Below are 13,753 nucleotides of genomic sequence, written 5' to 3' on the forward strand. Positions count from 1 at the left end.
AAATGTGAAATAGTTATGGGTGAGGACAAAGTCACAAAATTCAGCCACCAGGTTTGCAGTGACATTATCGGGGATACTGTTCCTGACGGCTTGTAGTCCATCTTTGTGTGGAATGTTGGTGTAAAGGGCTTCTACATCCACAGTGGCTAAGATGGTGTTTTCAGGAAGATCACCAATGGATTGTAGTTTCCTCAGGAAGTCAGTGGTGTCTCGAAGATAGCTGGGAGTGCTGGTAGCGTAGGGCCTGAGGAGGGAGTCTACATAGCCAGACAATCATGCTGTCAGGGTGCCAATGCCTAAGATGATGAGGTGTCCAGGATTTCCAGGTTTATGGATTGTGGGTAGCAGATAGAATACCCCTGGTCGGGGTTCCAGGGGTGTGTCTGTGCAGATTTGTTCTTGTGCTTTTTCAGGGAGTTTCTTGAGCAAATGGTGTAGTTTCTTTTGGTAACCCTCAGTGGGATCAGAGGGTAATGGCATGTAGAAAGTGGTGATGGAGAGCTGCCTAGTAGCCTCTTGTTCATAATCCGACCTATTCATGATGACGACAGCACCTCCTTTGTCAGCCTTTTTGATTATGATGTCAGAGTTGTTTCTGAAGCTGTGGATGGCATTGTGTTCTGCACGGCTGAGGTTATGGGGCAAGTGATGATTATCACTACAAAAGGGTCTCCTCCCTCTCCCACCCCGCTCTCCTGCTAGTAATAGCTCACCTTACCTGATCACTCTTGTTACAGTGTGTACGGTAACACCCATTGTTTCATGTTCTCGATGTATGTAAATCTCCCCACTGTATTTTCTTCTGAATGCATCCGATGAAGTGATTTGTAGCTCATGAAAGCTTATGCGCAAATAAATTTGTTAGTCTCTAAGGTGCCACAACTACTCCTTTTCTTTTTGCATAAGTCATCTCAGTTGACTCTTACAAAGCTATTACATAGGAGATTCAGTCTTGTGCATCATGTGGGAATTAATAAATGTATCTAGAAAGACTTTTGTATTATCATCAAAATTGGCCTCCTTGCTCACTTTCTTCTTCTCTGGCTGTCCTCTGCAACTGTTTGGCTCTTTCCTAAAGGCTGACTGACTTGCACTACACCTCTTCCATACAGTCAATCCAAACTCCCCAATCTAGCTTTCTCTTTCTAGGCCCAAAGTTGTGGCTAGCAATTTAAAGAAGTCTCTTTAAACATATGACGGACCAATTATGGCAGTAGGGCTGCCAACGTTTCCACTGTGAGAAGCAAGAATCTTGAAGACAGTGGATGTAACTAATAAAAGATTGGGCATTATGCATGGGTCACTAATACCATGAGCTAAATTGTGTCCATCTGTACATGGATGCACAGGGGGAACGAAGGAGGACAGGAGACTCAAGGAGCTTTTCTCCACTTCTTCATCCCTGCATAAGGGTCGAGCACAATCATTTTCAGAAGTAGCAGCACTGCTCCTGGCTGTGGCAGCCCCAGCTTTCTGAACAGGGGTGACTAGGTACCATGGTGATAGGCACCAGTATAAGAACCAAGGTGGATGAAAGGACAGGTAGATAGGGAAGGGGCCTTTCAAAGAGTGACCTTGAATGTTGTCCTTAGAGCTCTATCTAGCCAGAATCTTTCTGGGCTGCTGCTGCAGCATTCTCCCTCCTCACCCCATAGTGGCAAGTGGCTCAAACACTACAATCTGTTCCTATAGATATAGAAGGACAGACATATCTTGACTAGTCCAATACAAGTAGTAGATATGTTGCGTAGTACGTATGTGTGGCCTGGGAATGTATGCTGTGGCCTGGGTCATACTCATAAAATCTAGGTTTCAGAGTAACAGCCGTGAGCTGTAGCTCACGAAAGCTCATGCTCAAATAAATTGGTTAGTCTCTAAGGTGCCACAAGTACTCCTTTTCTTTTTTCATAAAATCTAGCAACTTAGTCATTGCTTCTGCATAATTATACTGATCAGGAGGACATACTCATAGAGTTGTTATGGATAGTTTATAAATTTCCAGAGATTACACACACACACACATACACACAGAGGAACATGATGCATGATTGTATCTCATTCATTCTTTTCGTTTACTAGTTTTGTTATTCTATCAAAAAACCCCAAAACAATCAAGTCTGACTTGCAATATTTATTCTTTAAAAACACTTGCTGCCTTCTGTTCACAGCTCTGTAACTCTGTAGGGCCAACAGTTTTAAAAAACAGGAGCCTATTGGATCAGAGACCTAGTTATTTTTTCTTTTAATATGGTATTGCTTTTTCTTAAGGAAGAAGAATAAGCCTTACAGAAGAGTAAACAACAGGTTTACTCCTTTCCTTTCTGAAAATTGATACTATGTTTTGCTTTTCTTGAACTTTTACTTTTTGTTCCACCATTTCCTCTTTCCCCAAGCTTTATCAATAGTTGTTTAAAGCACCCTGAGTTTAAAAAAAAAGTCTCAGTTCACAATATGGTGAACTAGACATGCATCTTTTAGGACCAAAACTCATGACATCTAGCAAGTGATGAAATGAATGTCAATATGGCAATACCCCATGGAAAGCCGACATTAAAGATCATACAGTTTAAGAATATTCATAAGTAACTGCATAGGAGTTGGATCAGGGAGAACATTATACTGAGATACTTACAGGATAGCCAAATAAGTTACGACAAAAAAAAAAGTCATTGGCAATATTTGCTTTCAAAATAAAATCAGAAGTATCTAAATGTTAGCCATTGTTCAAACATGCTCATTTTGACACTACTGCTGGAACCTCAGCTGGTGGAAACAAGGGTAGCTCTAATGACTTTAATGGAGCTATGCCAATTTACACCAACTGAGGATCTGGCCCTAAATCTGAATAGGCAGCAGTTCAGGGACACCTGCAAAAGTTTAGTGAATAGTCACATACAATGTCCCAGACATTCATGCACGAGAGTCAATATGGATTTTTAGCTACAAAGCAGCATTTTACTTTCCAGTGACTGAGCAAATGCAATGCTTAAGCTGGAGGCTGCTGCCCAGTGCATGTCACCCTTGTCAAGATTAAAACCTCAGGTGTGCATTTTATTTTAAAATCACCAATGTAGTCATATTTGCATATAATGTACAGTTCACTTTTTGAGGAATCTTTCTAATCACTCATGTGTTTGAAACAGAAAAAGGCCAAAAGGAAAAAGATCAATAAATGTGTTCAACAGAGCACAGAGGCAGATAAAGTGCTGGTATTTGAAGAGGTAAACAATGGCCAATGGACTTGTGTTTAACAGCTTTAAAAAAAGCCAACACTGTAGATTTATCAGTTTACTTGCAGAATTATTTCGATATTTTGACTTCAGGAAATATCAATCAACAGCTGATTTGTTTAGGTTTGGAAGGTATACCTCATTTGTGTTATCTGATTAAGTTTTTTTAAAGATTGGATTAAGAAAGACTTTTATAAAAACAATGTAGATACCTGTACTACAAGTACAGCTCCACCTGTTGAGCCTGATCAAAGGCCCAATGAAATCAGTGGGAGACTTTCCATTAATTTCAATGGGCATCAGATTGGGCTCATTATCATTTTTTTATATCAGCTTTGTGAAGGGGGGTTGCACATAAAGTAACATATTAACTTTCCTACAACTTGCACAGTGACTGAAGGAATAATCTCAGCACTGATTCACCTTAAGGCACCAGAGACAAACCCTGCACTAACATCTATAAGCCCGAAAAATGAAAACAGCAGCCGATTTCATTATTGAGCAGAGAGTACCAAGTTAGGTTATCAGCTCAGGGAAGTAATGCAAATAAATAATACATATGGAATCTCTTTTCTTGTTGATGCTCTTAACTTCCGTCACTGTTAATGTGAGTCACACAGGGCCCTTTTCAGCTCTCCTTAGACAGGAAAAACTGGTAGTTTTGCCTGTTTATAGAGTGCTGAAGAGGACTTCAGGGAAGCTTCCCCTCTTCTGCATGCACACAGCCAGACGGAAACAATGAAAAGAAATATTATGCATAACAAATTCAGGCAACAGAAAATATCCCATCTTTTACAAGAAAACAAAACAGGTCAAATGCAAAACAAGATGTTTATATTAAAGGCAAAAAACAATTCACTACCCAACTGTGGAATCAGTAAGTTTTCAATAAGGCATTATCTTGACTACAATGAAAATATAAAGTGACTTGCTAAAATTAATGTACTATTAAAACTACTGCATGCATACCCCCTCTTACATCCGGTAATATAATGTGAAAGGAGAATCTAGCTATATTAAATGAACATTAAACGTAAAAAATTATGTAGAGAAAAGATTAAGGTTGCATGATCAAGTGCTCAAATCAGGAAATGCTGTAACTAGGGCTGCATGATCAGACACTGTATTATTTCTCAAATAGTATAATAGATCTATTTTTTTGCAGCCTTATACATCCACATGTAGCATCTTGCAGTACCAGGTACCAGTGTGTGTATTTCTTTATAATACTGTTGTTATAGGCAGAGCAGTAGTAATGACAATAGGCAGAAGGAAAAAGAACTTAATTCCACTTCTGCCCCCCACCAAAAAGTCACCATTTGTTTTTTGATATTTAAGCTTGATTGTAGGCTCCTGGCAGCTGTAAAAATGCCAAATACATTTTTGTCACTGTATATAATAAAATAAAATAATAATATTCTCTCTTATTATTCACTAGGTCTCAGAGGAACAGCACTACAATCACGGACAATATGCAGTTGACGGCTATATCTGTCTAAGGGTTTTATATTGCCACCCATCACTATAGTAATTGAGCATCCTCCATGTAAAAATCAATAGCAGCAGCAAAGTCCTAGTGAACTTCATAGACTTGCATATGTAGTTGACAATGTACCCCTAATAAAAGAGGCGTGATGGCCTGTCTTCACAGTTTCTATCATCATTTTAACTTATCCTTCTTACTAGGTAGCTCAGAGTCAAGAGGTGAGGGGAATTAAGGAACTATAACAATATGCTGGGCTCAAATAACTAATGCTATTCTGACCCAGAGCCTGCAAAGGGATCTGCATCCACAGACCCTTCCGCTCACATGGAGACCCTTTGACCTTTGCAGGATCAGAACCTCAGACAAGTTATTGTTCATATAAGTACTGTGTGTTGAAATGGTTGTAGTATTCATGAGATAGAAATATTTGTAGAAGCTAGTCTGAATGCAATCGCACCCACAGGAGCAGCTCTTATATGAGCAGGGAGTGAGGACCTTCTCAGGTCTGATTCTGCCTTGTCCCAAATTTTGTGAAGTGATTTACAAATGTGCAAAGTGAGTGTGAAACAAAACCATTTAAATTTGGTAGAATTTTACACCCACTTTCCACTGGAGGAAGATGAATGGCAATGGAGAATAATGTGAGTGAGACTTAAGAAATGGGATGCAGGATAAACTGGACAAAGGTGAGTTTGGGAACTGACCTCAAAAACAGGAATTTTGACAGATTTTAGTCTTATACCTGAGTTTTGCTACATATATAGGGGTAGTTTAGGAACTTCATAATTCAAAGCTAAACTAGTAGCTACATTTATGCAGAACATATTTTAAAGTGATCTTTTCTCTCTTCCACAATATCACGACATTAGTTTGAGTCAATATCAGTTTATGACACTTATTTCTTCTGCATAGGAGAGATCTATCAACTTCTCGGTAACGTTTGATCAATATACTGTAGATGTGTTATCATTTATCTGTTTTTGTTTTGCTCATAACATGTAAATTAATTCTATATATTTTACTAGATCAACAACAAATATTTTAAAAATTAGAGAAACTGGTTTTATTCACACTGTTACCAGATTTTCATTTCTTCATGAATTGTCCTAAGACATGAATTTTCCTAAGACAATTGTCCTAACTGTACCTAAGACAAAGCTAGCAAGCCATTCTGAAAATCAGCTCCTTCCCCAAATTGCATCTGAACTTTTTATAAGGTTTGACAGATTCAGGTAGGCATCTCCTCCCTCCTGTGCAATCTTGTGAAGATCACTCCCTCTTGGTCTTTTAAAGAGTCTGTTGTGGCTCCAGGTTGGCAGAACAGTTCAAATCTTATACAGGCAGGGCGGGGTGGGGTGGGGGCGCAGAAGAGGGTTCCCCTGTTAGCAACATACAGCACACTCTGGTACACTTCTGAAAGGAAATCCTCAATATACATGAAATACTATCCAGACATCTGTCCCAGCTGAGACACTAGAGACCAGCTAGAATCCTGTGACAGACTCCCATGCTAGTGGGGGCTGCAGAAAATAAAGGATAAAGAAGGAAGAGAAGGCTAGAAGGTCCTGTTTAGTGTTGGTCACGAGTGGGACCTGGGAGAAGTCCAGGGAAGGTGGGTGGGGAAAAGAGGAGTAGAAGGATGGGGTGGAGAAGCTTTCAAATGGGTCAGCTGAGCTTTGAATAATAATGCACATGTGTGGATGTTCTGTAAACTGAATCAAACCAGAGGTTTCCCGAGTTTGGCTATCTCCAGCTAATTCTGATTTACAGTAATGAAATGCTGTGATCTCAGTGAGATCTAGTTCCATAATCAGATTACATCTAAAATCAAATATACTTTGAGAACAATATACCTCAGTCTCAAACTGCCCGATTATTTTCTGTGGGAAAGCATGAGAGAGCAGCATGACTAATGACTACAATAGCACCCATTATTTTTTCCAGCAAAATTATTCTTCCTTTTTTGTCACCTGTTCCTGAATAGGAACAACTTTTTTATCTGTCTCACTATATTATTTTACTGGGATTTTTTTTCCTGCAGTAATCTAAGACCTTCCAGATTCCATAATATAATTGTCATTTCAGCTTTTCAATCTTATTGCAATATTAATTTTGGGCTCTGTCATTTGCACATAAATGCTTGGGACTTCCTTCCAGCAAAATGGGTAAAAAAGTTACGATGTCAAGCAGCAATATTTCAGCTTCTATGAAACAGAGCACCAATCAGGGACTGCTACGATCCTGCTGTTTAATGAAGTTTCTGAGCATAGCCCTTCATCATCTTTGCTCCAAATGTCAAGTTTTTCCTCACAGATTATGTGGGCTCCTTATTGTTACAAGCACATCTCACCAATTGCCTATAATCATAGAGCAGTCTGTGTAGGCATTTTGTGATTGGACTCTAACAAACATACATTCCATATACAAACAATGCGTACGTTTGAATCAACTTATACACACTGAGCCTGATCCTACTTTCATTGAAGTCAACAGGTGTATTGCCATCAAGTGCAAAAGAGGAGGACTGGGCATTATAACTTTGCAGACACATTCTAATAATGCAGTTACTTACAACTAGTCCTCTATCAAATTGATAGTTATAATGGAAAGAGACACCTAAACTTATTGCCATCATTTTGAAATGCAAAACCTTTTGAAGATATTTTCATAAATTTCGTATGACCTATACAGTATTAGAGCAAAAAATGTTCTCCTGGTCAGTAATATACAGAGCACTTAACAGAGTAATAAAAACTGTCATGTGATCATGGCAACACACAATTTCAGAACCATATATTTTACTAATGAATGACTACTGTAAATTTCTTTTTTAAAAGAAGATTAATTGCTTATAGCAAGCAAACTTTTCTTCCAGCATTCATACTGTGAGCTGTTTATCTGCATCTTGCTACTGCATATTCTGTACTTGCCCAATGTGAAGAGTGTTCGATGAATAGATCAAACGCAGAATATGCAATCGCAATCCCCAGTATGGGCTGGAGAGGAACCCTAAGTATGCTCAATTATATAACGTTCCAATAAGGGTTTGTTCATTTTTTCATGGAATAAAGCTTCACAATCCCTATGTAAGTCCAAACAGGCTAAAATGACTGTCAATATTATCTATTTTGCTAAACTAGTATCTTGCAGAATTTATGTCCCCTATCTTCCTCATTCTTAAAAGAGTATTTAACCTCCGTTTGGATTAAACATGTTTTAACCCACTCTAAATAAAACGTGGCGAGTGCATGTCTACAAATCTTCCAGCTACTCAGATAGACAGAAAGAGGTTTGCATGATACTTAGTCATTATCAGGTATCTCAAAGGTGAACATTCTCTCAGGATTACTCCAAACAGGATTAGTAAAAATATACAAACAAAAACAGCTTAATTTGGCGCATGAACCACCTCTCTTGTACTGTAATGGGCAGTACTCCACCAGTTACAACCTCCCAGAATCCACATCACGGGAGTAGACAGGTACCTCAGGCAATTCCAAGTCATTCTATTCAAATTTGTGAATCCTCTTTCTAGATAGTGCCTCTGTGACAACCTTCCATTCACCTACCCAAAGGGGAAAAGGGCCTCTGGAATGACTGAGATGTTTAATAATTTCTGTTGTCAACACAGGACAAGAAAGAATGGATAGATCTCCTAAATAGCATAACAAATCTACTAAAGAAATGAATGCCTTGAGCACCAGTTTCACAGCTTTGGAAATGGTATCAATATGAAGTGAAATTTCACTTCAAAAAAACCTAATCTATGAGTACTGGGGCATAACCTGTACTGTGCCAAATTCTCAAGCCCTTTTGGGGAAATAATGAAAGTCTCTCTCCACTATTTTCTTTCCTAGCATTTCAGAAATGTTCAAAATATTCCAGGCAGCCCAATCAAACAAGGCAGTTCAATTATTCAAAACTTTCACCTCACCTGTTCACTCCAAAATGCCAAAGAAAACTCATCTTGTGCAAAATTCAATTATAGCCACATACAAGTCAAGTAATTTACTTCATAGAAATATGTCAACCTGAATGTTACTTTAGTTCTTTGTGGTTGCCTATCTTTTATTAGTGCTTTGGGTGGGTTTTGATTTGTGACTGAGACATATGCTTTGTATCTATAATGCTGTGCAACAAACCCCAAACAAAAGCGAAGTCTTATGTACAACCAACCATGAGCCATTACTTCCCCAAGAAATTTTCCCTAGAATATTTTTTTTTTTTTAGGTGTAGCATGGAAATAAACCGAGCAAGCCAAAGGGAATCTAGCATCTTATTATTGTGCTTCTACAAAACTAAACTAATATTTTTCTGGTTTATTTCACAGCCCAATCCCTTTTTATCAGGGGTCAGACTGAGGAAAATAGGCAGTGGTACTCCTCCAAACTCCACCCATAATTGAAGTTATGCCCATCAACTTGTCCAAATAATGTAGTGATGAGCAGATGTCACTGTGATGGGCACTGTGTCTCAACACAAACAAAATAGAATAGGGGTGGATTTCCTCCACTAGAGATTAGGTAGCAAATTAAAGTGGCCTTCTCTGGTGGACCCTGCATGTGATGGTCATGGTGGGAATACTACTTGCTTTCCACCTAAGGATGAATGCCTCTGCTGGAGAGCTCAAATCCCCCATGTTGGGGATCTCAGATTTAAAAGCACTGGGGGAGCGTAGAGGAAACTTCTACCTCGTTATGGGCATGCCTGGGGTCACACAGAGAGCAGGAACTCTTTTGCTGCAACAGCATCTCCTGAACCCTGCTGCTCATGAAGCCCCCATCCCTCTACTCCTTAGCACTAATGGCTCCTGCTCCTGACAGCTGGAAGGATTCTGACAGCAGCTCCTCCTCCTGCTCCCTCTCAGTAGTAGCAGCTCCCATTCTTGATCGCCCGGCAGGCAGCTGAGAGAGGTGAATGGGCATATACTGGCCCAATTCAAGCCCTGCTGTTAATCCATTAGCCAGGAATCTGCAAATGCAGCTACTGAAGGTCCCAACCTTGCAGGCATTTACTACAGTACTTACTTGCCATGAAGTTACAGAAGCATACAAATATTTATGGGATGAGGCCTAAGATCCCAAGCATTTCCTTTATGGATACACTTTGGGGACTTTGTATGTAAATAATGCTTCCTGACTCCCCCCCACCCCACCTCTTTTTACTTAGCTGAGTCTTCGTACACAAAGGGCCCGATCCAACCCATATTGAAGTCAATAGGAGTCTTTCCATTGATTCCACTGGGAGTTGGATCAGACCCAAAGTCAGAAATGTTCAGATTTAGGCACAAATTCATAATTAGGCCTCTAAATCAGAGTAGTCCAATTTTCAAAGCTGCTAAGCAAGCACTCATCATTCTGCACCTCTAAAAGGCCATTTTTATTTAGGTACCTAACCTTAAGTACCCAAACTTGAAAATTTCAGCCAAAGTCCCAGTATGAAAGAGAATATGATCAGTTATGAAGAGAAGTAGATTAAAATAAAACCCTTTGAAGTGCTCAAGGGCATTGCAGCATATGAAAAATCAGAGATGACAAGAATTGCAACTAAGATTAAACTTTTTTTTAATAGCTTTGGTTTTGTTTCTAATTAGAGATATCATATTTCCGTAAGTTAAGGAATGTGTGTAGGATTTAGGACTGTAGTGGCTACTGATATTACACTAATGGCACATACCAATGTTTTAAAGTCACCATACTATTTGTCAAATATATTCGCAACACAAAAGAAACTGCTGACCCACCCATACAGAGAAAAGTCATGTTGTACTAAACTCTGCTTCTTATTACTCATTGTACCCCAAACAAAGTCAAAATATCAACTCTTGTGCCTGATTTAGCATTCAAAAACAGCCAGCATCCAATCACAGGAATCATCAGAATGAGCAGGACATCGGTCTCTAAACAATTACTTCCCATATCTTAAAGAGACAAGGTGGGTGAGGTAATCTCTTATTTGGACCAACTTCCGTTGTTCCCTTAAAAAAAAAAACAAAAAAACCCCCCCACCATCTAAGTTATTCCAAATACTACAGTAGAACCTTAGAGTTACAAACACCAGAGTTACAAACTGACCAGTCAACCATATACCTCATTTGGAACGGAAAGTATGAAATCAAGAAGCAGAGACAAAAAAAAAGCCAATACTGTACAGTATTGTGTTAAACGTAAACTACTAAAAAAAAGGGAAAGTTTAAAAAGAAGATTTGACAAGGTAAGGAAATTGTTTCTGTGCTTGTTTCATTTAAATTAAGATGGTTAAAAGCAGCATTTTTCTTCTGCAAAAGTTTCAAAGCTGCATTAAGTCAATGTTCAGTTGTAAACTTTTGAAAGAACAACCATAACATTTTGTTCAGAGTTGCAAACATTTCAGAGTTATGAACATCCCTCATTCCTGAGGTGTTCATAACTCTGAGGTTCTACTGTATTACTGTCACTGGATTTGTGCTGAAATAGAATCTGAATCAGAGCTTTGTCACAACCCTGTTGTCCAAAGATCTTCTCTAGGCTGTGCAATTTTACTAAAAAGCCAGCATTATTAATCCAATTCATTTGCTACTGTGGATGACTATATTTGGATGCCACTTCATCTTATTCAAGAATAAGAGCTACTACAGAGAACAATTCCTATACTGCTGCAATTTGCCTATATCTGTCCTGTTTTACTGCGTGTCAGAAATCCAAACCAGTAACTGTTCAGTCAATGCTGATATGTAACCCATCACACAAAGTAACTTGCCTGGAAATGTCTTTTAGTGGGACAGACAGAGTCATCATGAAAATAATTATCTCTGCTATATTCATGTGTGATACATGTTATTTTCCAACAAATACAGTCACTGCTTCCCAAATATCAACTATCTCCCTTTACATTAAAATAATCTAAAACAGGATGCAGAAGTCCCCCCACAAATGAGAATGAGCTAATCCATCCAAAACATCTGCATCAGGAAGAAAGTTTTGTTTGGGCTACTTAGTGCACAGTCCACCTAGACATGGGAAAAACCACACGTCACTGTTTACAACAGTGTTTATCATATTTAGTGTAATTCTTAATTTTATCTTTTTACCTGGTTACTATGCGGATGGAGTTCTCAAAGTATTAAGTTCTAGTTCACATACTGCTGTAGCATATCGTCAGGTAAGAGATGGCAAGAAAAATCCATTTTAACTCAGAAGAAAGAAAGAGAAAGAAAGAAGGCAAAGACAATACCCCACTTCAGACCCATTCACCAAAGGACTGGCAGAAAAGAGGAGCTTTGCACCATGCACTGGAAGGTAACAAACTTGAGCTCTGGTGAATGGCCAATGGGCACAAGTTCCACAGTCTGGGACCTGCCACTGAGAATGCCATGCCAACACCTCAGCTTGTCCCAGCCATTGTGTTGGTGCAAAAGGAAAAGCTGTTCCTATGGTAGTCAGGTCCCATACTACATGCATAAAATCATTTGTGTTGGTAGTGGATGGGAAGTTATCTTTTCAAAAGCCCCAACTGAACCGTAATTTCAAGTACACATGATTGGTTATCAGTCAGTTAACAGGATATAAACATTTAAATGGCTCAGGAGCACTTTAATGACAGCAAAATTAATAGTTATTAATTAATTATTATTAAACACTTGTTTCCGTTTAGATTTTCAAACCATTAAAAATATACAGAAAGCAGTAGATTGGTTGCCATATAATACCGAATAGTTACCTTTTCAACTGGTGTATTTTCTTCACTTGTTACACTAGCTTTTCTTGATTCAGTTTTGGTTCTGCTCAGCCTTCGGGATACTTTTTCTCTAAGCAGAGTAGCATATCCAATGTGCTCATAGATGGGGTTTTTGGTCATTTTGGCAATATACTCAGAAGCCTTGGTTTCTATATACAGCGTTATCAAGCCATCTGTTACCAAATCATGGATAGATTCAAACCTTTTCTCCCCCACGAAGTGCTTCCCATCATAGAAAAGCCTGTAGTTTAAGGTCTGATTACCAAACCTGCATTAAAAAAAAAAAGAGAAAGAGAATACAAAATATCAGAACAACCAGGAGACAGTCTTGCTGATTATACATACATTTTTAGGTCCTAATATTGCAAATGGATCTGTGTGGATGAGTCTCCCACAGAACCCCATTGTGCTCATGTGGATCTGACTGAAGGATTAAGGCCACCTAGTGTTTAACAAGCAATGCCACCCAGAAATGCATGCAGTTAGTCAGTATGTGCTCATCTTGAGGGGGCTGGCACAACACATCAGAGGGATGCTTATACTGATTGACAAAAGCCGATTCTGGACAAACACTGCTATTCATTTCCTACACTTTTCATACAGCAAGCACCACCAACTCTTGGTTCTGCTGATAGCCTTGTTTGTGCACCAATATAACTGATCAGGATGATCTCAGTATAATGTTCATAGCTGTGGAAAATCTCTTCTAGAAAATTTTTGTTACAGACTTACCAAAGGGAGTATAAAATTGGAAACTCTTTTTGCAGGTCCCACAAAAATAGTAATGTTTTTCAAACTTTAAATTTTTTAAATTTTGTTAAAGGTGATAGGATCTGGAGGATATTTCCCAACAAACTATAACAGTTTTAAGATGTACACAATTTTGCACTTAAGTAGCTTGATGTCTCTTTAAAAAGAAAGATGCTAAAGTAAACTTTAGATTTCTAATAATTTTATTTAGATTCAATATATAAAAGGACCCCGATCCAAGGTTTGAGGCAGCCTACCATTATTACTCACCTAATCAAAACCATCAGCATAAAAGTAATCATTTCACAGGAATTCAGCGAACCACCTACAGAGACTCCTTTCCACGCCATCATTGGGGGAACACACCTTTAGCCCTCTAAAAAACCCCATCAAACAGGTATCTTTTGCAGTATGCCTGGAAGGTCACCAAATTCAGACCAAGGGAGGGGGGAAGCTAGTTCTAGAGTACTGAAGTCTTTACAGAGGGCATCATGCCAACCGCTCCCCTCTCATTTATAATGAGCGAGATCCAGACATGTGCCCCTTCTGACCACAGTTGTGGCATGGGGAC

At 38.9% G+C, this 13,753-nt stretch overlaps 1 protein-coding gene across 4 annotated transcripts in view; it reads right to left on the bottom strand.

Moving 5' to 3' along the window:
• CHN2 (chimerin 2) overlaps positions 1-13,753 on the bottom strand; it is a 206,746-nt gene that overhangs the window by 81,902 nt on the left and 111,091 nt on the right. For all 4 annotated transcript variants that reach the window (XM_073333598.1, XM_073333599.1, XM_073333600.1 and 1 more), the window contains one exon: positions 12,415-12,700. In XM_073333598.1, the coding sequence (XP_073189699.1) occupies positions 12,415-12,700 (286 nt within the window). The remainder of the gene's footprint in view (positions 1-12,414; positions 12,701-13,753) is intronic.

This window comes from Lepidochelys kempii, chromosome 2, assembly GCF_965140265.1.
Source record: "Lepidochelys kempii isolate rLepKem1 chromosome 2, rLepKem1.hap2, whole genome shotgun sequence".
NCBI lineage: Eukaryota > Metazoa > Chordata > Testudines > Cheloniidae > Lepidochelys > Lepidochelys kempii.